The 24501-nt window shown below is 45.4% G+C and overlaps 1 protein-coding gene across 1 annotated transcript in view; it reads right to left on the reverse strand.

The window, feature by feature from the left end:
- The window catches only part of LOC138285813 (dehydrogenase/reductase SDR family member 13-like), a 233119-nt gene that overhangs the window by 48025 nt on the left and 160593 nt on the right, over positions 1-24501 (reverse strand). The window contains exons 3-4 of the mRNA XM_069226211.1: positions 14446-14569; positions 12463-12774 (exon numbers count right to left, since the gene is read on the reverse strand). Coding sequence (XP_069082312.1) covers positions 12463-12774; positions 14446-14569 — 436 coding nt within the window. The remainder of the gene's footprint in view (positions 1-12462; positions 12775-14445; positions 14570-24501) is intronic.

A 24501-nucleotide genomic window follows, 5' to 3' on the forward strand; every position in this document is an offset into this window, starting at 1 on the left:
TCCTCCATTACATCCTAGTGAGCATGGTCGTAAAGCACTAACAGCCCCATGGTACTTGCAATGCACCACTGCTTAGCCTACTGTGCAGCAACTAATTTGCCTGTGGCATCAATCCTTTTACTTTCGTGAGTTAGCCCGCTTTCTGTCACTTGTTACCAAAAGGGAGTCATATGGTACTTGTCCCCTTATGTATACTGGGTTATAGAGTGAGGCCTTGTACTTCCTATCGACCCTAGGGGTGATGCCTTGGGCCTGACAGGTGTCCTGATTTAGAACTTGGCAGAGGGGAATATTCAGTCATAAATGTGATGGATGACTGTTTTACGATCCCAATATATCCTATGATGACCGTATTACAGCTGACGGGATATTCGTTACATTGGAGAAGGAGTAATCCATCCGCAAAGTTCTAAATCAGGCCTTTAAAGATATCCTCCGTATGGCAGAGAATGCCTTTCAGCACTGGCAAGTATTGTGTGCCTCTGTGGGTAATTGAGTGTTTTAAACAAGAAATCCTCTTCTAGAGGTTCTTGTGTAACTGTACCCTATGAAAAGTAACCGCCGTCGCTATAAGCTCCTGATATGTTGTTGAGTCATCAGGGGGTGAAAGGCGTGCTGGGTACGGGTCTGTGTCCCCTGGTGGATCTACATCATACGTGTCCCAGGGGTCAGTGTCCTAGGTTACCTGAAAGCAGTCAACTGCAGGGTCAGGGGATTCAGTGTCATATGCACAGGAGCCTTGAGGGAAGATGTCCAATGGTCCAAGTCAGAATGCAGTGAATGAGGCATTTCTGGTATTGGTGGTGGAGGTTGTGCAAGTGGTGCAGGCAGTTGTGGAAAAGTTGGAGTTAGCAGCAAAGGACTGGTGGCCCTATCTGAAGACTTCTTTTTGGCTGGAAGGAGAATATCCAAGTCCTCCTGAAAAGAGAGATGCCTTTTGGAAGGTGGTGGCTGAGGAGTTGGTAGTATTGCCAATATCCTTCCAGTCTTTGGTTGGATCTGGATCTGCATTTTGTGGAGAATGGGTTGCACAGCTAAACTGGCAGTCTTTTTTGGTACCAATTTAAATGATTTGGTTTTGGAGCTGAGCTTCTGTTTTGTTGCTGAAGGCGTTGGCCTCGAAAAACGTGCTGACAGAGGGGATGGAAGCCGAGAAGGTGGTCGGCACCAAAACCAAGCCAGAGGGCAGGGCGTCCAAACTGGATTCTCGGTGCCCACCATGGCCAAAAGGCAGTGGTGGTCGGAGGGTCTCTTATTGTGCAGGCAGAAATCTTTTAGTGGTTTTGACTCGACCAGGGAAGAGGGGCTTGGGTGGGGGGGATGAGAGGGGGCAGGGGTTAACGTACTCACTGAGCCAGTCTGTATGGAGTTACTGGAGATCTTGAACTTAGAATCTGATTCTGAGCTTGACTCAATTGAAAGGGCCTCTTCTTTGGCAACCGAAGCCTATGGATGGAGTTCCTCTACAACATGGGTACTCACAAACATTTTCCCAGGGGCCCCTATGTATGGTCTGTGGTGTGACGGAGGGCCACACTGATGCCAGTTGGATGTGCAAGGGGGTCGTAGGGGAAGCGCAGAAAGTACATCTAGTGGCTGAAATGCAGACTATGAAACAGGAAAACCTGAGATCAATCCCTGCTTTCCCTTGACCAAACTGTGTGATCCTAGGCAGTTTTTCCGTACTTTGCCTCCTTTTTCTTATCATGGCATATAAGAGGGCCTCAAAAAATATACGCTCAGAATGTCAATTGTACAAAACCTTCTGCTGTGGTTTGATTATAATGCTGTCAACATATATTAGCAACCTTGGCCACCCAAAGGGCGCACATGACAATTGATTTTCCTCTTAGTTCACTACTGGCGTATCAGGGTGGGGTGGGAAAGCATTAATATTTCTAAATTTAATTATGAAAACTAGCACTTAAAAAACATATCTCCCAATGCAGTGGAATGGTAAAACGCTTTTGCATGTTAAACACTTTTTTTGAATTTTGAAGAAACATAAGCCTATTTATGCACATTTGTTTAAAGATGTTTTTAAAAATAAAGGCGTTCCTAAAGTTAAGTGGTACAGGACACCCCCTTAGTTACTTCATAACTTCAGTTAAACTGCAAATAAATACTTGTCCATTTACTTAACATTTTTTTCCTGAATATTAGTGCTCAGCAAGTAAACAACAGCCCCTGCTGCTGTTCACCAGCAGGCCGCATGTAAAGGTCAAGAGAGCAGCAAGCGGCCCCCAGGACGTCCTTTGTGTATCACAGCTCTACAACATTCTGTTGCTCGAAGAAGATGGAGTGTTGTCGGTCGATCTACATTGCATTTAAAGGCAACGCGTCTGAGGGTCCCAAAGTGTCTTCTTGAAGTGAAAAGCTCAACAGGCTTCACAGTCGGCCTCCCTATGCTCAGGATAGAGACACAGGGTACAAACCTGGTGGGAGTCTGTTCTGAGGTATTTTGTGTGGCATTCTTTCCACTGCCAGGAGGTCATGATGTGGAAGACTGATCCGGAGATGAAGACAGAAGGCCCTGAGGGGCAATGCCCTCGACGCCGATCCTGTGTCGACTCGATATTCGGTTGTGGCTCCATGCAAAGAGAAGAAAACGAAATCGATAACAATACTGATGAAAATAGGATAGGACCAAAAGAAAGAACCGACAAAAGTATTGACTCTGAGTGCTAACACACACATCTAAGTCCAATGGTGGAGAAAAAGAATCTAACAATTGAGTTGATGCCCATGCGCAGTATCACCAAGAAGGAGGAGTCACTCTCCCTCATGACTCGAAAGACTTTCTTGAAGAAAAACAACTTGCCTACAGTCTGACCAACACCAGATCGTAGGAGTATGTGAAGCATGTGCATCTACAGCCACACATGCCTTGAACATATGGCTCCTCAATTGTGAGTGCAAGTATTTCACTAACTCTACTAAGTGATGTAATGGCAACAAGGAATGTGACTTTCCACGTTAAATTCTGGCATTTATGCATTGGTTCAAACGGTGTGGACATTAAGGGGGTCATTCTGACCCTGGCGGCCGGTGGCCGCCAGGGCCACCGACCACGGGAGCACCGCCAACAGGCAGGCGGTGCTCCCGAGGGCATTCTGACCGCGGCGGTTCAGCCGCGGTCAGAAAGGGTAAACCGGCAGTCTCCCGCCGGTTTACCACTGTCCGTTGGAATCCTCCAAGGCGGCGCAGCTTGCTGCGCCGCCGAGGGGATTCTGACACCCCCTACCGCCATCCTGTTCCTGGCGGTTCGCCCGGCAGGAACAGGATGGCGGTAGGGGGTGTCGCGGGGCCCCTGGGGGCCCCTGCAGTGCCCATGCCAATGGCATGGGCACTGCAGGGGCCCCTGTAAGAGGGCCCCGCTTGTATTTCACTGTCTGCTTAGCAGACAGTGAAATATGCGACGGGTGCAGTAGCACCCGTCGCACCTTCCTACTCCGCCGGCTCGATTACGAGCCGGCTTCATCGTGGGAAGGACGTTTTCCCCTGGGCTGGCGGGCGGCCTTTTGAAGGCCGCCCGCCAGCCCAGGGGAAACCTCAAAATACCCACTGCGGTCTTCCGACCGCGGTACGGTATTTTGGCGGCTCCCGCCGGGTGCGCGGTGACCGCGCCCGGCGGGAGTCAGAATGACCCCCTAAATGTGTTAGTACACAGTTTAAATTCTACGATGGTACAGGAGGTGTAAGCGGTGGAATGGCTTGTTTAAGTCCTTCCATGAAAACCTTAATGACAGGTATACGAAAAAGAGATTGACATTTCCTGTTTTGTAGATATGCAGCAACTGCAGCTAAATGCAGTCTTTAGAAGTGTATGCCAAATGTGCTTTCTGAAGATGTAACAAGTAACATACTAGTTGCTGTTCACATGGTGTGGAAGGGTTTATGTTGTTTACAAAGTGCTTCAATTTTGCTGCATAACGGTCCCTTGAGGTTGGTCTTCTGGCTTCTTTTAGAATGTCCATACATTCATGAGGTAATTGTAGGTACCCGAATTCTAAGAACTCAGGAGCCAGATCGCAAGATTGAGTTGTGCTACATTGGGGTGCCTGACTCTGCACTCGCTGTGAGCTAATAGATCGGAAAGTTAGGAAGGTTCTTGTGATGCACACAGGAGAGTTCCAACAATGTTGTTAGCATGGTTGACATGCCCATGTTGGAGCTATGAGTATCATCATCAGTAAAGTCTGTCTGAGTTTCCTGATCTCGTAAGAAACGAGTTGGAGAGGTGGAACAATGTACACAAATATCGCTGTTCAGCTCATCCATAGTGCATTGCCCTTGGATTGTGGGTGGGGATGCAAAGTGTAGGCAATTTGTGTTTTCAGTGGTGGCAAATAGATCTATTGTCAGGGTTCCCCACTGTTAGAAGTATGTTTGTAGGATTTTAATGTGAATTTACCACTCGTGGACTTGTTGAGTTCTGCTCAGTAGGTCCGCAAGATAGTTGTCCACCCTTTGTATGTAATGTGCCATTAAGTGGATGCTGTGTTTAATGGCCCATTCCCTCAAGATTTGTGCTAGTTGAGATAGCTGTAATGGATGGGTTCCTCCTTGTTTCTGAATGCAATACATTGCAGTCATGCTGTGCATAGAAGGACATTCTTATCTGTTATGTTGGGTAGGAATGCACAGAGAGCTAACTGTATGGTTATTAGCTCCAACATATTGTTTTGGAGTGACTGTTGTTTTGCAGACCAGTGACCCTGTACACCTTGTACTGTGATGTCATCTATGCTAGCACCCCAACCCATGAGTGACACATCTGTTGTTATGGTCAACTGCAGGATTGAGTCTTGTAAGTCTCTCTCCTTCTGTGTATTTTGTGTGTTCCACTACTGTGGGCCTGATATACCCTGAGTGAAACCAACACTAGATCATCCATTTTCTCCCGCTTGTGACCATTGTGATGCTAAGCACTCTTGGAGGGATCTCATGTGTAGTCTTGCATGTGATACTACTGATATGCAAGATGCCCTCATCCCTAGGAGACACATCACGATTATGATTGATAGCGGCGACAATGTAGCTGAAAAAGAGCCAGTTGAGGGCTCTCTGTGGATTGGGGTAAGCTTTAGCTGTGATGGAATTGAGTATGGCTCGAAGGTGAGGCTGTTACTGGAGCAGTTGTAGATGGAACTTGGCCTTATTATTGAGAATCTCAATTTCTGTAGTCGGTTAATTGTGTTTTGAGTGTCTTGTAGACATTCTTGTTTGCTGAAACTATTGATCAGCAAATCTTCCAAATATGGAAATACATGTATGTTTTCCCTTTCTAGACTTGCAGATACTACAGCTAAGCATTTTGTGAACACTAGTGGGGCAGTGGTCACATCGAATTGTAGTACTTTGAACTGATAGTGGTGCCCACTTACCACATACTGTAGGTACCAGCGATGAGCCAGATGGATTGGTATATGGAAGTATGCGCCATTCAGATCTAGTACTGTCATGAAGTCACCTTCCTGTAGTAGTAGTACATCCTGTAATGTCACCATCTGAAGTGTTCTGATAGGATGTAGTGATTCAGTAGGTTTAAGTCCAGTATGGAGCACAGTATTGCATCTTTATTTTGGCATTGGGAAGTACAGGGAGTATACTCCTTTTCCTTGATGTTTGAATTGGATGCATTCTATGGCCCCTTTTTGTAATAATGATTGCATCTCTTCCTTCAACAGATGTATGTAAGGATTGGGAGTTTGTTTCTTTGGTGGGATATTTAGCAGTTGTGTTTTGAGTATGAGACAATAGCCATGTCTCACATTGTATAATACCCATTGGTTGAATGTGATTTGCCATGCATGACGCTGTAGCATTATTGAGGAACTGATAACTCTTGCAGCTGTGTCTGCGCTATCCAGTGCACACCTAATTGTAGTATTAAAGATTTGTATCCCTTCCGCAACCAGCTCTTACCCTTTCAATTTCTATTGGTCTGGGAGATGTTGTAATAATGGTTCCATATCATCCTATGTTGCTCTATTATACTGGGAAAGAAGACCCATAGAGTTTACTACCCTCCAGTGACTGGCACGTCCTGTGGCCACTCTATTCTCTTCTGCGTCAGTACATTCACTCTCCTTGTCAGGTGGTGATGCTTCCCTTGACCTCTGTGATGAAGCTCTTTTTCGTGCTGTAGTCACTACTAAAGAGTCTGCAGCATGGTGTCCTCAGATGGATCCGAAGGTGAGGGCCTGTAGTTTTATTTTTTTCCATTTCTGGGTGTAAGCACTCTAGATTTTACTGGGGCCTTAAAAATGTATTTTCAATCAATCAATCAATCATAGTATTTATAAAGCGCGCTATGTACCCGTTAGGGTTTCGAGGCGCTGAGGTGGGGGGGGGGGGGGTGGAGAGGCTGTTGAGCGGTCGAAGAGCCAGGTCTTGAGGAGCTTCGGGGATGCCCGGAAGCATTCAGTGGAGGGCCCGGGGGTTGAGGGCGCGGAGCTCTTCGGCCGAGAAAGTGGGCGCGGGAGGCGCGAGGACCAGGGGGGGGTGGCGCTGGGCGCGGTACAGGCGCGGACGGGCGCAGATGGGCTTGCCTCTGGCGCGCCTCCGGCGCGCCAGCGGCGCGCCCGCTGCGCGCGTCCGCTGCCCGGACGCGCAGCGCCAGCCATTAAGAAGGGAGGGGGGGAGGGAGGAGCAGCTGGGAGGCGGGAGGGAGCGGCAAATGGGGATGCGAGGGGGGCGGGGCCGCAGGGAAGCAGCGGCTGGGGTCGAGGAGCGCACAAGGGGCGAAAGGCACAGAAATCGGGCAAAAACAGTCACAAATGCAGGAAAAAACACAATATGGACACAATACTGGGATTAAATACGATCGGGGAGACAGCAATCAGGGGGGCACAATGGGGCAAAAAGCGCCGGCGGCGAGGCGCAGAAAAGCGGAAAAAGCTGAAAAACAAACTTACGGGACGGCGGAAGCGGCACTCGGGTCAAGTGAGCCCACTAGCCACCAGGGATGAGGCGCAGGAGGATGCCTGCGGGTGGAGGAGGGCCTCGAACACGCAGACGGCAGCGTGGTCGTGGGGCAGAGGCAGAAGGCAGCAGGTTGGTGCTGCGGTCGTGAGGGGCGAGTTCAGGACCTGAACCAGGTCCGAACTCGCTCACTGGCGACGCGCAGCGCCAGCCATTAAGAAGGGAGGGGGGAGGGAGGAGCAGCTGGGAGGCGGGAGGGAGCGGCAAATGGGGGCGCGAGGGGGGCGGGCCGCAGGGAAGCAGCGGCTGGGGTCGAGGAGCGCACAAGGGGCGAAAGGCACAGAAATCGGGCAAAAACAGTCACAAATGCAGGAAAAAACACAATATGGACACAATACTGGGATTAAATACGATCGGGGAGACAGCAATCAGGGGGGCACAATGGGGCAAAAAGCGCCGGCGGCGAGGCGCAGAAAAGCGGAAAAAAGCTGAAAAACAAACTTACGGGACGGCGGAAGCGGCACTCGGGTCAAGTGAGCCCACTAGCCACCAGGGATGAGGCGCAGGAGGATGCCTGCGGGTTTGAGACTTTACATATGGATCCTATCATTGGTAGGTATTGGACTGTTTTCTCTGTCCTAAAAAGTGTTTCTATTAGGAAGTCTGTTTCATCCTCAGTGATGTGCATATTCGACTGCCCTTTGAATCACACTGTGATACGAAGAGGTATCATCCGGTGGAGATGCCTTAGTGGGGCCAGGTGATTCAATGTCAGTGTCTGGGAGGAAAACATTAGTTGTCCCGTGGATCAAGGCTATGTGCAGTGCCTCCCTGTGAATCACAGTAATCAGCCTCATGTTCTGGGCTATCTCCGCCCTCCACTTTCTGTACAGGTGAGGGTGATCTTGTGTATGGTGATGCCGGTTGACAATGTGATTCGGCTTGTGGCCCTATGTTCAAAGGCAGTAGCGGCTCTGGCCTATCTAAATCTTGTGCTTGCTTTTTGGATGCCTCCATATGATGTTTCTTTTCTATGAGTCCAAGAAGGCCGTCAAACACATTGGCTTCTTCCCCTTCCATTATAGCCTGGTGATGTGTTTTCATCTGTTTCTCTGGCAGTGGAGCTGATGCAGAAGGCAGCATTTTTACTTTTTTGGGGCACCGAAGTCTTCTTCTGCATCAAAGAGTGACTGTGCTGTTTTGGCTTTCTTGGGATCGATGCTCTTTGTGAGCCTGAATGGCTCGACACTGGGCGTTTTCTGAATCCAACGCTTTGTCCGGAGCTGAACCCTGGTGTGGGCGTTTGGTCGATGGGTAGATTGCTGCTGTTGGCTGCTTCAGTACTGATGTCAACCTGGTGTAGGCTTAATCTCTCCCTGTAGACAATGTTGCCCGATCAGGATCTAGAATATTCTGTACTCTCTCGGGTCCGAAGCATGTTCCTGGTGCAGACCAGAGCTTGAGGGCTGCGTAGAGGGGGAGTTTTATGTATGATCGATTTGGCATATGGTGGGTCAATTGTACATAATGGCCCTTGGGGTGGTCTTCATCCTGGGACACGATCCTGGTTTTGAAGTCTGTTGCGTGACAGCTTCGAAATGCACATCAAACTCTTCCCCTTCGCTAGAATCATCAGAGGCGATGTAGTGCAGGCTGGTGATGACATGTCCCTCTCTGCTCGTTACCTCGGTGTCCAGATCAGCCACACTGTGCTATTCTACTTGGGAGAACTCAGCTTCTGTTGTCATCTCCATGTTATGTGCTAGTCTCCAATCACATCTGCTTCTCAGCGTCATCTTGTTTTTAAACAGTTTACACACAGCGCAGTCCTACTCCTGGTGCACTGGTGAAAGACACAGGTTACAGACATCGTGGGTGTCTAATTATGCTAGTTCACCCCGCACCGAAGGTAACTTCTGAAAAATCGGTCTTTTTTCAGTCTCCATTACCCCGAGACGAACACTCTCGACGGGTGTGGAACGCGACGATGTGGAAGTTTATTACTTCACTCGAAATTTTCCACAGTTCCAACATTAGCAGGAACCTTAGGTTGTTCTTAGTCATCGATCTTCGATTTGCTGGATCCATTCGTCGTCCGTATGCCATATGGGCACTGAAACTACAGAGATCAGACACAGTCCGTCCGCGCTTGGCACCTCAATCAAAAGAATTGTTGAACATGTGCAATGCTTCAAGAAGGAGACACTTCGCACAACATCAACCATAAAAGACTTCCTTGAGAAAAACAACTTGCAGATTCCAGGCCCAACACTAGATGGCAGGAGTGTGCACAGCATGTGTATCTGCAGCCAACACATGCTACGAACACACGTTTTCAAGTAATGCCTCCCTACCAACACCACCCTCCCCCTCGACTAAACAGGAGGCTTCTGGCTATCTGCATTTCTAACCAGTACCTGCTGATAACTGTTTGACATACTAACTTATGAGTCTCTTACTGAACTGTTTTCAAAAAACCCTCGCCGCCTCCCCCATACCTATTTCACAGTTTGCACTTTACAGAATTCTCAAATCGCTTTTATTGTTCCGTTTCTTCAGGCTCTCGTAGTGTCAACAGGCCAGTCACCAGAGCTGGATCTCCATTTTGTTCCTTTCTTCTTCCATTTTCATGTCCTCACATCAGCCACTCATCTTCCAGGATCTCTCAACTCTGGGTCAAGGATGAGAGCCCCAGCTCTCGAGGCCTCTCAGTCCGTCAGTAATTGGTCATGTCTTCTGCGGAGTCTGAGCTGATCTTGCTGAAGCCGCCCTGGTGGTGCAGAGGACAGTACCAGTCGGTACCTCTCTGGATCTTTGAAGTACCGTGTGAACATCTCCAGTTCTTCTAGGAAAAATGCTTCCTTTGTTCAGTCTTGCAGTTCCTAGCTGACTCCCTACCTCTATCCATTCTCAGGCTTCTTAAGGTATCAAATTTCCAAATCTTGCCCTCCAAGATGGCCCACCACCTTGCGTGGGACATCATAATGCATTTTATGTCTTTTTCCACCAGCACTCTCTTGACCTCGTAAAAGCTGCTCCTCAATCTCTGGATCTTTATGGTAACAAATGGGAAAATACAGATATCCGAGTTATTCTACTGCAAGTGACTTTGCTACCTGACTGCCTGCAATACATTATCTCGATGACTGAAGCTGGGGTCAATAATTGTTTAAAGTGGGGCTGAAATCATAGCTCTATGAGCCTGCTCTATCGAGATCATTTTTGAGAGGCCATTCAGTTTGAGGGTGTGCAGGATGAAGTCCTCAAGTAACAATTCAAGACACTAGGTTCTTCAGCTCTCTCCAGCACCCCCGTGACTCATGTTGTTCCTCCAGTATCTTCCCTCATATTCTTATAGCCGTGCATGTGCCAATGCGTTGTCCTTCCGAAGTTGGTCAATTACTTCACGCTGTGCCTAGTTTTACCTCACACTTGTCAAAACTTGTCTGTTGTGCCTGACCCCCTTACTTATTTCCCTGTCTTAACAGTGGCAGAGTCTATTTTGATTTTCAGTGTATGTTTGACCTCTTGTATTGCTAACATGATGTCCTGTCACAAAGGTTTTAATTCTTCACACCACTCCCAAACCCTTTTGTGAGGTCCAAGTTGTGGTTCATTGACACTGAGGAGGGTGCTTGAGAATGTATTGCACAAAAATACGTATTGATCTATCTTGTTTTATTGCCAATTCATGCTTCTGTTACAGCCCATCTTCAGCAACTGTCAGGTCTGTCCTGCAAAGCTATGGGCGCTGTTTCCCAAACAAGTTGGGACAGGTCAGCAGTCAGACAGCAGACAACAGGAGGTGCCGGAACAATGTCTCCTCAGCACCCAGGTGCCAGTCTGCTCTGAGCCGCTCTGCTCTTTTTCTCCAATAAGTAGTTGTGCAAGCCCCACCGATGAGTCTTTGCTCAGTTCTGCTCTTGTGGCCTTACTGTTTTCTCGTCTCCTCCCCTCTAATAGGCTCATTGTCTATGGCTTTGGATTTCCTTGTACCAAATTGCCTTGCCTCAGACCTGTTATGTGTCACCTTCTTACTCTTCCTCAGTTTATAAGCTGTTTTTCTTCTTAGTAGTACTCAATCTGTGGTGTGGCAATCCTTTTTCCCATTTTTGGGGCATAGAGGGGCCTGGGTTGGAGAGCAAATCTAACCTCTGCCACTTTCTTGACAATTCAAGCTCCTTCTTCTAGTCTCTTCAGTCGCCCTGGGGCTTTTTGTGGTCCATTTTGCTCATCACTACAACCACCACCTCAGACACACAGCCTTAGTCTAATTTCTATGGGACATGTCGGGTGGTTGCTTCTGCTGTGCCACAACTGCATCCCAGCAACTGTAGCCTCCATTTCGCTTGTATTGCTCGAACTCCATGCAGGGGAGGGACGTTTCTTATCCACTTTCTGGCTTTACAGTGCCTCCTGAATCTGCTGCTCTTCTTTCAGGCCACAGACGCAGCATCAAGACCACGCTGGCTTTCTCAAATAGGAAGCCAATGATTTGAGCTCCCTGCCAAAGCTGTTCATCATTTATTTAGCCTGTTAAGATCCGCCCGTGACGCTGCCTCCCCGGTGCATATTTCTTGCTCATGCAGTACAATAATGGAACATATAACTGGGAGATGTTGCTGTTGGGTTTAGAAGTTGTGCAGCAATAAAGCCATTTTGCTTCTCCCCACATCACTCCTACCCCCCCAGATGTTTTTCATTTTTATTTATTTTTGCTAATTAAATTTCTCTACTTTTTTAATTAGTTGTGAGATTTTTACTGTTCTGTGTTGACGTTTGAGCCATTTTCTTGGTGTTACCTACTTTACACATTTTCCTAAAATAAACCTGTCTGCTCTGTGCCATAGCTACTGGGGGATGAGCCCAGGTTTAAATTAATGAAAAAGTGCTTTACCCTCACAAGTCTGTGGTCTTATTCCTTGTAGTGGGCTCACATTCACTCCAAATAACCCACTTTTTTTTACATCCTACCACTACCTAGATTTATGTGGACAATTCCTTCTTAATGCCACTTAATGTCAGTAAGAAGTAGTATGAGGACTGCCTTTACTAACCACACCTGCCCAACGCTGTTCAATTCTCATGTTTCTGATTTTCACAGTCAGGATTTGAACCTAGGCCACATTTCAACATTTTCATTTCACTAGCAATCAGAATGTATACCTCTCAATTTTCCGATCCCTGGACAACACATTTTGATTTTTCCTTTCTTCCCCTACCCATCCACTTTGTGGCCCAGTCTATGCCTCATTATATCTGAGGCCCTAACCCTTCTTACTGTACACACAGTCTAACATGACACTTCCCTCCACCTATCTCCATCACCTTCAAAGAACTTCTGGTAAATTTTAACCGATACACACAGCCATGCCAGTTGTATCCCTTGACAATCCCTATCCATCACATTTTCCAACTTAGGAAGGGTGGCATTATATTTTAGAAATTGATAGGTCTATGTTGACCCATGCTCTAGATTGCAAACAGTAGAGCCCTGATGAATGTCCTCTTTTCCAGAACATCCCACAACCCTACCTGGGTGCACAGCGTAGCAAGTGACATCCGTGCCCTGGAGCCTGGTGGCCAGCTCCCTGGTAAAGAGGATGTTGGCCAGCTTGCTGTTGGAGTATGCCTGCATGTTTTGTTTCAAGCCTTTTGTGGGGCCTCTAACTGCCCCAAAGTCTATTTTGCCATTGCGGTAGCTGTCGGAGGCAAGGATCAAAATGCGACTGGGGGTGCTGCGTTTTAAGTGCCCCAGCAACAGGTGGGTCAGCAGGAAGTGGCCCAGGTGATTCACGCCAAACATCATGTTGAAGCTGTCCTCCGTGACGCCATCTGCAATGATGCCTGGAACAAGAAAACAGAGTACTAAATGCAACTGTGGATGAAAAAAAGGAATGCTAATGTAGCACCACAGACCAATGCAAGTACAAAGCTAAGATTAATGGTGCGCCTACTCGACACATGAACATTAAAGATCACAGACCAACAAAAGGATAACATTTGAGGTAAAGCAGCTATAACTACTCCCATAATAATTGCAATGCAGCACAGCGCAAGGACTAGGTGCAGTTGTGACTACACCATTAAACAGTATTGATCGAAACAGACCTATGATTGGACAAATGTTTTAAAGTAGACAAAAAGTGATGGATGGAATGCCTGAATTAAATTCATCCACTAGTAATTACACAGGCCGCATCCAAATCCATCATTCTTTTGCATACCATGGCACCTCAGATTGGACCCAGTTTTACGCAAATCAGTCTTGACCCTGCTCCATTCGGAACAGTCCTGCTCAAAATGCCAAGCCAGGTCTTCCCAGAACCGAAACACAAGAAACCCAGGACCAGTTTCACCCTTGTTATGGGCTTATCCTTCAGGCACAGCTTGGTTGCAGTGACACCGTGCACGGGAAACACAGCTAGGCACACCAGTCCCACTTAAGACTACATATTAAAGAATACATACAGTGAGGGATGGAATGCCTGAATTAATCTCAGCCGCTGATAATTACTTGGGCCGCATCCTAATTCATCATTCTTTTGCACACCATTTCCCCTCAGTTTGGATCCAGCTATATGCATATCAGTATGGACCCTGCCTCCGTTGATCAGTCCAGCCAGGACTGCCAAACCAAACTTAGGTGTCATGGTGTGCAAAATAATGATGGATTGGGATGCGGCCCGAGTAATTACCACCGACTGAGATTAATTGAAGCGTTCCATCCATCACTTTTTTGTGACTCATAGTGTCGTTCTAAGTAGGACATGTGTGCCAAGACACTGGTCCCATGTGCACTGTGTCACTGGGACCAAGCTGTACCCGGCTATGAGCCCATAACTAGGGTGAAATCAGTCCTGCGTTACTTGTGTTCTGATTCAGAGAGCACCTGGCTTGGCAGTTTGGGCTAGACTGTCCCAACAGAAGCAGGATCAAGACTGATTTACATATAGCTGGGTACAAACTGAGGTGAAATGGTGTGCAAAAAAATAATGGATTGGGATGCGGCCCAAGTAATTACTAGTGGCTGAGATTAATTCAATCAATCTAGACATTGCTTTTTTGTGTGCTTTAGTGTTGCCCGGAGTGGGACAGGTATGGCCAGACATGAGTTCCGTGCACACAGTCATGAGCACCAAGCAAAACTCGGCTGAGCAGCCTATAACTAGGGCGAAACTGGTCCTGGGGTGCTTGTGTTCTCATTCAGGGAGGACCTGGCTTGGCAGTTCGGGCTGAACCATTCCGATTGGGGCAGGGTCAAGGCTGATTTGCATATAACTTGGGTCCAAACTGAGGTGACATGATGTGCAAAAAACGATGGATTGGGATTCACTCCGAAGTAATTACCACTGGCTGAGATTATTTCAAGCATTCATCCATCACTTTTTTGTGTACTTTTTGCTAGAGGTAGGGCTATTTCTACACGTCACCCTAAGTTGACAGCTGTAAAACTCCTATAAACACACCAGTCACAGATTTTCTGAGGTGGCTCTGGGGCACATGTTTGCCACTCACCTGCATTGTTAATGAGGATGTTCAATCGTGGCTCAGATTTGAGAAATGTTTCTGCAAAGGAACGGACAGAGGCTAGACTTCCTAAATCCAGCTTCATGAAAAGAACCTGCTGGTTTCCAGATTCCTGTGGAGAGAAAGAAGGATCAACTGAATCGCTCCTTCCAGCGGTAGACATCTTTTTCAAAGCCCCTCCAAGTGGTCACCTGCTGATTTGAAGCTGCACTGCTGCATGGGACCCTCACTCTCTCTACGCCTCCCCTCCCCAGCTATGGGCTCACTTCGCAGAGGCAACACAATGTAGTAATGAATTAGTAGCACCACTCACTGTGTTTTGGGAAAAGGTCTGGAACAATTAACTTTAGTATAAACTTAAGAATACTGATTAATGAAGCTATTATCTTCCCAACACATACTTTAACTGTTACCATCAGAAGATCTGAAGATGAGTTCACCACTTGCTTCAAACATCCAAATAGTTTATTTTTCCATCATTTCCTAGCAGGGTGATTACTCCAATGTCCTATTCCTGGGTCTCCAAAGGTATCTGGTAGTGCAAATACAACATCAACAAAACATGGCTGCTCGAATAGTAATGGGAACCTAATACAGAAAAACTATTGCAGACCTATGGGGCCTCTACTGATTACCTGCCAAAGAGTCCCCTGCTCAAACCTTTTTGCATAGCTAACAAAACCTTTTACAGAACTTTTACCAAGTTTTTTGCTGACAAATGAATTTCAATTCATGTAACTGGGAGCATTTATAAAGCGTGTACCAGAATGAAAATTATATACAATTACTATACAATTGTGATCTGATTCAGTCTTTCTAGTTTAGGAAGTAGCACTTGCATCTGGACACCCATCCTTCTTCCCGCACTTAATATTTCTAGGCTGATCAATCCTCAGAAAGATGACTGATGGATTGCCATCTATGTAATGGAGCAATCAGTATGTCTTGATCTACAGGATTTACCAGAAGCATCCTGTGTGGAAATTCAGTAGGAATTCTCTGCACTCATCTGGACAATTGATTCAAGACCATAGAACTATGAACAACAATCTGAGCTTACAATCAATCCCCTTTCAAGTTACAAGTCTACATATAGATGAAGTGACTCATTGTGGGCATACTCCTTATGACTGCAGTGCTATGGTCAATGAACCAGGAGAAAGGTTGTGACAACTGAGTTGCAGGTCAAAAGGAAAATCATCCTTGACTAAGGGTGATGTCACATTAACACCATTGTATGGGGTGTAATATTGTAGCATACATCCTTCTCTTTGCATATCATTCCATTCAATGATTCCACTGACTATGGCGACATGCCGAGAAAGTCAGAACGACAAAGAGTTGAACCACTAGGTTGCAGTCCTGCGTTGCTGTAGTGAAAGTACAATAAATCATTTCAAGTGGACATATCTGAGTCATCTTCACAAATTGGCGACAAGGATCACCCCAGACATCCTACGCTACACACCACATGCAACTGATGTTTCCAGCAAGTCAGAGACTGTGAGAGATTGAACCCTTACCTCAGAGCGCTCAACACTCATTACATTTCATCAAAACGTTTTTCCAATGCCAAGGAATTGAACTCTCTAAGTTGCCTGTTTTTTGTGTGTGGAGTGCAGCCTGTATTGGACTTTCTCTACAATTTGTACTGCAGTCACTACATGCAGCTCAACCTCTGCTGTTCACATTTATAATTCTCATTGAGTCCTTGAAACAGACTCCTGAACGTGATCTCACTGCAGTCTGTTTGGCACTGCTCCCTTAGAATATTCTGAGGCTAACACAGCTGACGTGAGGTGGGAGAATCTCTAGGCTGCTGCTATATTGCTCGTTTATCTTCACTGCATCTGCTGCATCATAACATATTCACCCTGTTACGACTCTTTTGTCCCATTTCTAGGGGGTGCTGCAAGTGGACTGTCGGAAGCCTGGGAGTCACCTTGAACAGTTATCTAGAGTCTCTTGCTGACACCCGTTTGTTTCTCTTTTCGCCATGGTATGCTTTTCTAGTATTACATTTGCTTCCTGGGACTGCAAATCCCATAATGCACAGCCTGGTAGTCAGGAAAGCTTGGATTCTGTTTTACATTGTTTTTTATTGGAGAAATCCAGTTGCTCCTTTTCACCGGATCCTCTCCTCCAGGACTTGCAAGTGTCTGAAACTACACCCACCTGCGACCTAACCTGCGCAGCCCAGTCATGTGATTCCACCTGGGGTTTTCTGCAGCTTGGAACTGCTTATAAGCAGCCATTTCCTCAAGATCCCCGTCGTTCATTGGAGTTTGATTCCTTTGTGTTACAGACCCTTTATCGGATGGTGTTCCAGTCTTGTTCCTGTTCTGTTCCAGCTTGAACCTGTTTCCTGTTTCTTTGCCCTACTCCTGATTGTTCCAGCCAGAGTCTGCTCCTTATCTCTTAGCCTTGTACCTGTTTGTTTCTTCCAGAGCCCGCTCCCTGTTTCTCTGTCCTGCTCCTGCCTTGTTTCAGCCTGAACCTGCTCCATGTTTCCCAGTCCTGTTTACTGTGTATTCCTACTCCGTGTATTCCAGCCCTGTCCTTGCCTGTTCAAGCCAGAGCCTTCTCTCTGTTTCCCAGTCCTGTCTCTGTTTGTTCCAGCCATAAGTTTGCGTCCTGTTTTCCAGTCCTAGTTCTGCCTTTGCTTCAGCCTGAGCCTGGTCCCAGTTCCAGCCTCCACCTCTTAGTTTGTTCCTTCTGTTTCTGTTTCCTCTCGGTATTTGTGTCTGCGAAGTGTTCTATCAGTCTTCACCAGTGTATAAGTGTCCTCCTTTGTTCTGGGGTTGGCTCCTGGTTTCCAGGAGGCAATTCCAGCCCCCATCCTTGTCTAGTTTTATATGTTGTCTTTCGTGCCTATCAGTGACAGTGTGCTATTGCTGTTTTTCCAGGAATTGCCACTGTGTTTCCAGCTGGACTCACAAGAGCGTGTCTTGTGTATGTAAGTACTATACTTGTTTGTGCTCTAGGGTCCAGAGACATAATCACTTCTGCTGCCTCCTTTCTATGGGGATGGCAGGGTGACTATCTGTAAGAGCAAACTGCAAAGAGGCATTGACATTCCCTGTCACTGTGGGAGGTTCTGCGCCCTACTCTGTGTACAACCCCAGCATGTTTGTCCATTAGTAATCTGTTTCCTGTTTGTTCACACAAGGGTTGCTCTGCTTTTACTTTCCTGTTTCCTGTGACTGTCCATAGCTGTCCTTTCCGTGTATGCCTTTAGCTGCTCTTCTGCCCCAGTACACTAATTCTTTGGGATATTCTGTGACCTCAAGGGTCGTCCCAACCAGAGTCCTGATCAGACCCGCCCGAATCCGTGACAGAATGCACGACCCACAAATTTCAAGCTCTCCAGGCAGTAAAGGCACACACAGACCTAAAATGTTTTCCTATCATGTTAAGACACCCCTTTCTAAACCTATACATTCTCTGAAGACCTCTAAAAAAGGTCTTGGTCTAAAGGATAGACTTGTTAAAGAAAATCAAAGATTGCAAATTCAGTACTACATTGCATGGCTTGCTGATCCATCAATGTTCAACTATTATCATATCTGTGATTATGGCCCCCAATCCCTGTCTGTAGAAGAATTGGAAAGGAATAATAAGTTTTTGGAGATTCTATTACCTCAAACAGAGGAGAATGTTCCTAACCGTGAAAGTGCTTTTGCTACCTCTGCACAAGACACTCACACTCACACTCACACTCAAGAAAAGACGGTTAATTCCTTGCCTCATGCTAGTGCATCCCAAGTTCACTTCCAGGACTCTGCCATAACAAAGAAGCCTGACACTGTCCAAGAAGCCATACTAGGGATTCCCTTGTTTTCTGATGCGTGCTTCAGCCCATGTAGGTCAGTTTCTCAGAATTCAAAGTGCAGTGCTGACTCTTATAAAGACCTACCAGTCATTCAGAGCTTTCAAATCAGCAAACTAGACTCTGTATCTAAGGGATCAGTAAAGACTGTGGGATTCCTTAGTTCAACTCAAATGGCTTGTGCTCTTCCCAAATTGGATGGCAGTACATCAGTCTGAATTACTAAGTGCTGTGCTGACTCTTGTAAAGACCTACCAGTCCCTCTAAGCTTTCAAGTCAGCAGGATAGATTCTGTATCAAAGCGCTCAGTAAAGACTTTAGGATTCCTTAGTTCCACTCAAAAGGATTGTGCTCTTCCCAAACTGGATGATAATACACCAGTCTCAATTCCTAAAAGCGCTGCTAAACCTTTTTCTATTGTGAGTGGGTTTGATAACAATATGGACCTACACATACTAAAAGAGCCGTTTGGGCAGATTAAATGGCAGATATCAGACTTCTATGATGAATATGTTGTAACATACACTCGAAATCTTGCACGTGGGCTCTTTTCATCAATGCATAGTTCACTGTTGCCAGAACCAGACATTCTATCTATCTACAAATTAGAAGAAGTAACAAAGCAGCTGATGTAAACTACTGCAAGGCAATTTGAAAACCTGAAAAAAAATGATCACAATGCTTTGGCTTAAAGAACAGTATGCTACTTCATGTGCCTCTCCAAAGACTACTATAGAGCAGATTTTCCCTGCTTTTAATGAATGTCAAAAGACTGCTCCAGTTATAAATATATGAGCCTCTTCTTCAGACTCTCTCTCAGCTTGTAGTTTTCCAGAGAATATCCCTGTGCAGTTGACTGAATCTCTGACATCTATGAGAGATTTGACACCTCTTGATTCAAAGGATGAATCAGAGTCTTCACAAGGAAGAGTCTCAGCCACTCTTATCAGAACAAATAAAGCCAAAGGAAGAAGACAGTTCTGATGCCGACTCCAATAGCTGCACCTTAAGAAACCAAGATATGACTTTACTGGAGATTAATGGCAAGTTGTTCACCAGTGTTGAAGAATCTGAATCTAGTGATGACAGTGGTTCCTGCCCTGCGGTAAACAAACCTGCAGATAGTGCTGTTCAAATGACGCACCCACAAGAATTTTTAGCTTGTGGGGATACTCTTGCCCTTTCAAATGATATCATAGAAATTTCAGATAATGAAGCGACAGTTCCTGTTTCAAGTGAATTAATGGATTTTTCTGACCGTGAAGAAATACCCGCAGTTACTAAGAATGTAATGGACTTCTCAGAAAGTCTGAAACTCTCTTCTGTGTCAAAGCAAAACATGGAGATTTCAGACAAGGAAGAGAGCCAGCAATCGGAAACTAAACAGCATGTCATAAGAAATGATAGCCTTCTCCTAGAACTGGACACAGTTGCAGCTTCAACCACTGATTCTGGCTTGCTGTACCCAGCCACTGTGTATCCTGGTTCCAGCTCAACGGTTAGTGAAGAACAGATCTTTGATCTACTGGTATCTGATCTTGATGTAAAACCAGCCACACCAATGCCACCTGCTGTGTCTCTGAAATTAAAGACTCCTGAAAAACAGCACTCTGAAACAGAAGTATTGAAGAAAGTAATGTCTCCCACCAAAATTAAAGACATTAACTTAAATCTTGTATTCGAAGATTTGATGATAAGTACTGTACTTAGTGTTTTATTGCAAGAAACCATCATCAATTCAAAGGCAAGAGCTGATCATTTAGATAACAATGTAAAGGCGATTTCTGAAGAGACTCCAGTTCTATTTCTTTCCAAAGAACAACATTTCAGTGTTAACAGAGTTAAAGATCAACTACCTGTAGTAGAAACGCTTTGCAAAGAAACCATTTCTGATACCACGAATAAACCACAGAGCACTTGCAATAAAGAAATCGCAGTCTTGTCTGAAGATCACCCTAAAGAATTAGCTTGTGGAACTTCTACATTTTCTGATGTTAATCCAGTTTCTAAAGACCTGAAAACTCTTGTTGATCCTGTAATTGATACTATGAAGTCATCCAAAACTAAACAAAATTCTGACTTTTTCATGTCTACCTTGAGAACACCAGTTACCCATGTCTCCCAGGTCTCTATGCTTTGCAAGCCTCAGACCACAATCAATGCAAATACTGCTGCAGAAACAGACATATCCTGCTTGTCGGAAGGTGTTACAGACCTGACAGTTACTAATACGCCAATTATCTCCTCCAAAGAAGAAAGTACTGAACAGGAAACTAATGTCCTAAAGAATACTGCCAATAATGCCATTCCAGATCTTCTTTTTTTTTTTATGTCCCCATACACCTCACAAAAACTCCTATATCAGCCCCATAGTTAATCCTGGCACCATTTCCGGAGAGAAGCTGATCATGCAGAGGAGCCACCATTTCCTCTAATATAGACATTGAGCTGTAAATGGTATACCCACGCCACCCAGTCTAACGAGGGAGGGGGGAGGAAAAATAATCATTGGACATTAACAGACCAAGCCTCACTTTATACTCTCCTTATTAGAATATGGGCATATTCATCTTCCTTGCCATCCAAGCAGGGGGGCCCACATTTCCTCTTTCTTCTTGCATAAGCCGCCCACTGCCAAATCCATTTTTGCAAAGTAGAGAAGGGCTTGCAGCCAATCTTTGAGCGAGGGAGGCGTATTCATCATCCAATTTCGACAAATTTTCCTCCTAGCCACCAAGATAGAATAAAAAATTAAGTCCTTATGTGCTTTACTGGCGTTGTGACTTTCTCCAGCTGCCCCTTGCGTCTGGCCAAAAATAATCAAAGGGAGAGTTACCAAAACCTCCCATCCCAACAAATGAGAGAGATATTTACATAGATCTTCCAGAAAAGCTCCACCCCTGGACACTCATAAAACATATGAACATCAGAAACAAGCTGTAAATCACATTTAGGACACTTAATTGCTTTGTTGCTGCCTATTCTTGTGAGCCTGCGTGGGGATAGGTATGCTCTATGTATCGTAAACAAATGATTCCTCCGCAGAGATGCCGGCTTTGCTATCCTAACCAGAGTTGACATAGAAGATTCCCACCACTGCACAACTTTTCCTTGTGGCATAGCCTTCCCCCATAGGGAGGAGGGCAGTGTAAATTCCAGATCCAGACCTTCTAATATCTCCCAATACCAATTTGAAACCCGCCTAAGTCTGGGGGACTCTGTTAACAAAGATTCTTCCAAAAAGCCGGCACCTCCCATAACACTCGTGCTTCCCGTAGCCAGCCTTTTATTTGAGCATACTTCGATATAGAAAAAGTACCCCCCAGCTTCACCTCAAGATCTTCCAGAGAGATTACCTCTCCTTCGCTAAATAAATCCCCACAAGACACTATCCCTGCCTTCTTCAATGGCAATGCTAAAACATCCTTTAAACATTCCGGGGTACCTGGAGAGTCCCAAATCGGATCATATGGGCTGTAGTAACTGACTCATGACGCCACCCTCAAATAGTACCAACTTGCCGCAAGATTGCACAGGATTTTCAATTATATTTTTTTAAAGAATTTTGGATCTCCAAAGTTAAAAAGATATCTCTTAGCAGCTCTCTTGGCCGTGCCTAACATAGCTTTAAACATTACACCAATAGCCAAGGCGTTAGGAGTGGAAAACAACATTTTTACAGAGTTCAATTTGAATGCCCAAGCGTAATAGTTTAAATCCAGGAGTGCCAAGCCCCCTTTTTCCCTCTTTCTCCTCAATTGTTTCCATGAAATCCTAGATCCTTTTGATGCCCAAATAAAAGAGGTAATAGCCTGTTGAAGCTTTAAAAATACTGCTTATGCATTAGTAAAGGTATAGAGCTATACAAACATTTTTGTTTTAGCAGAATCATAATTTTCCCCAAATTAACCCTTCCTACCCTAATGTCAGGGGATGGTACATCCATCTCTTAAGAGATCTGCACCCTTCCTCTACCACTGGTTTTAGATTCGTCATTGCAAGCAGATGAATATCCTGGGTGAATGAAATCCCCAAATATCTAATTTCTCTCTTCAGTTGTATCTGTCCCACCGACAAATGATTCCAAGCCATAGCCTCTTTTTTCTCTGTATTTACCCGAAATCCCAAAACTTTACCAAAGGCTTCAACTAAGGACAAAAGCATAGGCAGGGCAGATACCAGGTCAGCCGTATAGATTAAGAGGTCGTCAGCATACAGAGACACCTTTTTCACCCAACCATTACACTTAAAAGGAACAATAACTGAATTGCCTCTTATTTTCCTAGCCAGTGCCTCTATATACAAGTCAAACAGCAACGGGGAGAGAGGACAACCCTGCCTAGTGCCCCTCGTGATCTTCAAAGGCTCAGTAAGATTACCGTTTACTAAAACTCTAGCGATGGGATCTCTATATATTAGACCTATAGCTCCACAAAGGTTTTCTCCTAGACCAGCTGATCTCAAAATGAATGCTAAGTATCTCCAGTTCACCCTATCAAAGGCCTTCATTGCATTCAGGGTAACCACAGCCAAGGGCATTTCAAAAGATATGGCCATATCTACTGCCCCCGCCAAATTGTACGTCAAGTCATATAGAAACCTACCCTTAATAAATCCTTTTTGATCAGGGTGAATTAATTGACCCATCACTCTGCTGAGTCTATCAGCAAGAATTTTAGCAAATATCTTATAATCGTAGGTCAGCAAGGAGATAGGCCTATAAGACTCACACTTAATATGACTCTTACCAGATTTCTGAATTAAGGCAATCGTAGCCTCATTCCATGAACCAGGGATAGGGGCCCTATCTTCAAAAATTGCAGCAAATAATTCTACCAAGACTGGAATTATTGACTCAGCCATCAATTTATAGAATTCCATAGGAATGCCATCGGGCCCAGGTGCCTTACTATCCTTACTGCCCAACAGCACCTTCCTGATTTCCCCAGCTGAGATTGGGCTATTCAAAGTGATTTGTTCTTCTTGTGAAATAGGTGGTAGTATATCATCCGCAAACCATTTACTGATGTCCTCCTCTCCTAACTCAGCCTCTTCTTTACACAATTCAGAAAAAAAAGAGTGGAAAGCTACCTCAATTTCCTCGCTATTTGATCTCTCGCCTGCTTGATTTATCTCTACTTCCTTAATATAGTTCCTCGCTAAATCTCGCCTGCATTTCCAAGCTAGTAATTTGCCTGCATTCTCCCCGTACTCAAAGTGAGCTAATTTACTAGCCTCTGCTCTTTTGACAACTCTGGCTTGTAACACCTCCTCCAACTAAAATCTCAGCTCCTTCAACTTGTTCTCCAAAACCTCACTCTCCTCCTCTTTAGTGTTCCCTAATAGTTGCCTCCTCACTTTAAGCATTTCCTGTTCCAACTGAAAAGTAGCAGCCCTACACTGCCTATTCTTATAGCTAGCTATACTCATAACTTTACCTCTCATAGCTGCTTTAAAAGTATCCCATACCACTGCCAGAGAAGCCGAAATCAAATTAGTTGTAAAAAAGACCCCACCTCTTTTCGCAACTGATCGAGGGCCTCCAAATCTTGTAATAGCGTGCGGTCAAACGTCCATCTACTACCACCCGACCGTCCAACCACCTTTAAATCTAATATCACCGCTGCATGATCTGAGAGGTGGGCAGGTAAATAAGTAATGTTACCTACCAAGCCTTCAAGCCTCCAGTCAATAAGAAAATAATCTATACGAGAGGTATGCTTATATTTTTGATTGTAAAAGGAGAACTCCCTTAGATCTCTTTTCCTCTGCCGCCATAAATCCCTTAACCCCCAATCTTTCACCAATCCTCTCAAAAAACTTTGAGATTTTAGAGTCCCTAGTGACCTGCACTTCTCAGATCTATCAAGTTTATTATCTAGCACAACATTAAAGTCTCCAGCGATTAAGACTGGATCCGGAAAATCTGCTAACTGTGAAAAGCATTTTTCGAGAGGGCCAATATCATCACAATTTGGGCCATAGAACCCCGCCACTGTAAATCTTCTGTTGTAAATTTGTAGTTTAACTATAAGCCATCTTCCCACTGGATCCGATCGTACCTCTAACAACCCTGCCTTGATCCCATGCTTAACTAAAATGGCCACTCCCCTAGTATTGAAATTATGCTCCGTACAGGCGTAGGAGTGTACCCATGCTTGCTTTTTAAAGAGATCAACCCACTCATCTCTGGTCAGATGGGTCTCCTGTAAAAT

The sequence above is a fragment of the Pleurodeles waltl genome, chromosome 3_1 (assembly GCF_031143425.1).
Source record: "Pleurodeles waltl isolate 20211129_DDA chromosome 3_1, aPleWal1.hap1.20221129, whole genome shotgun sequence".
Taxonomy (NCBI): Eukaryota; Metazoa; Chordata; class Amphibia; order Caudata; family Salamandridae; genus Pleurodeles; species Pleurodeles waltl.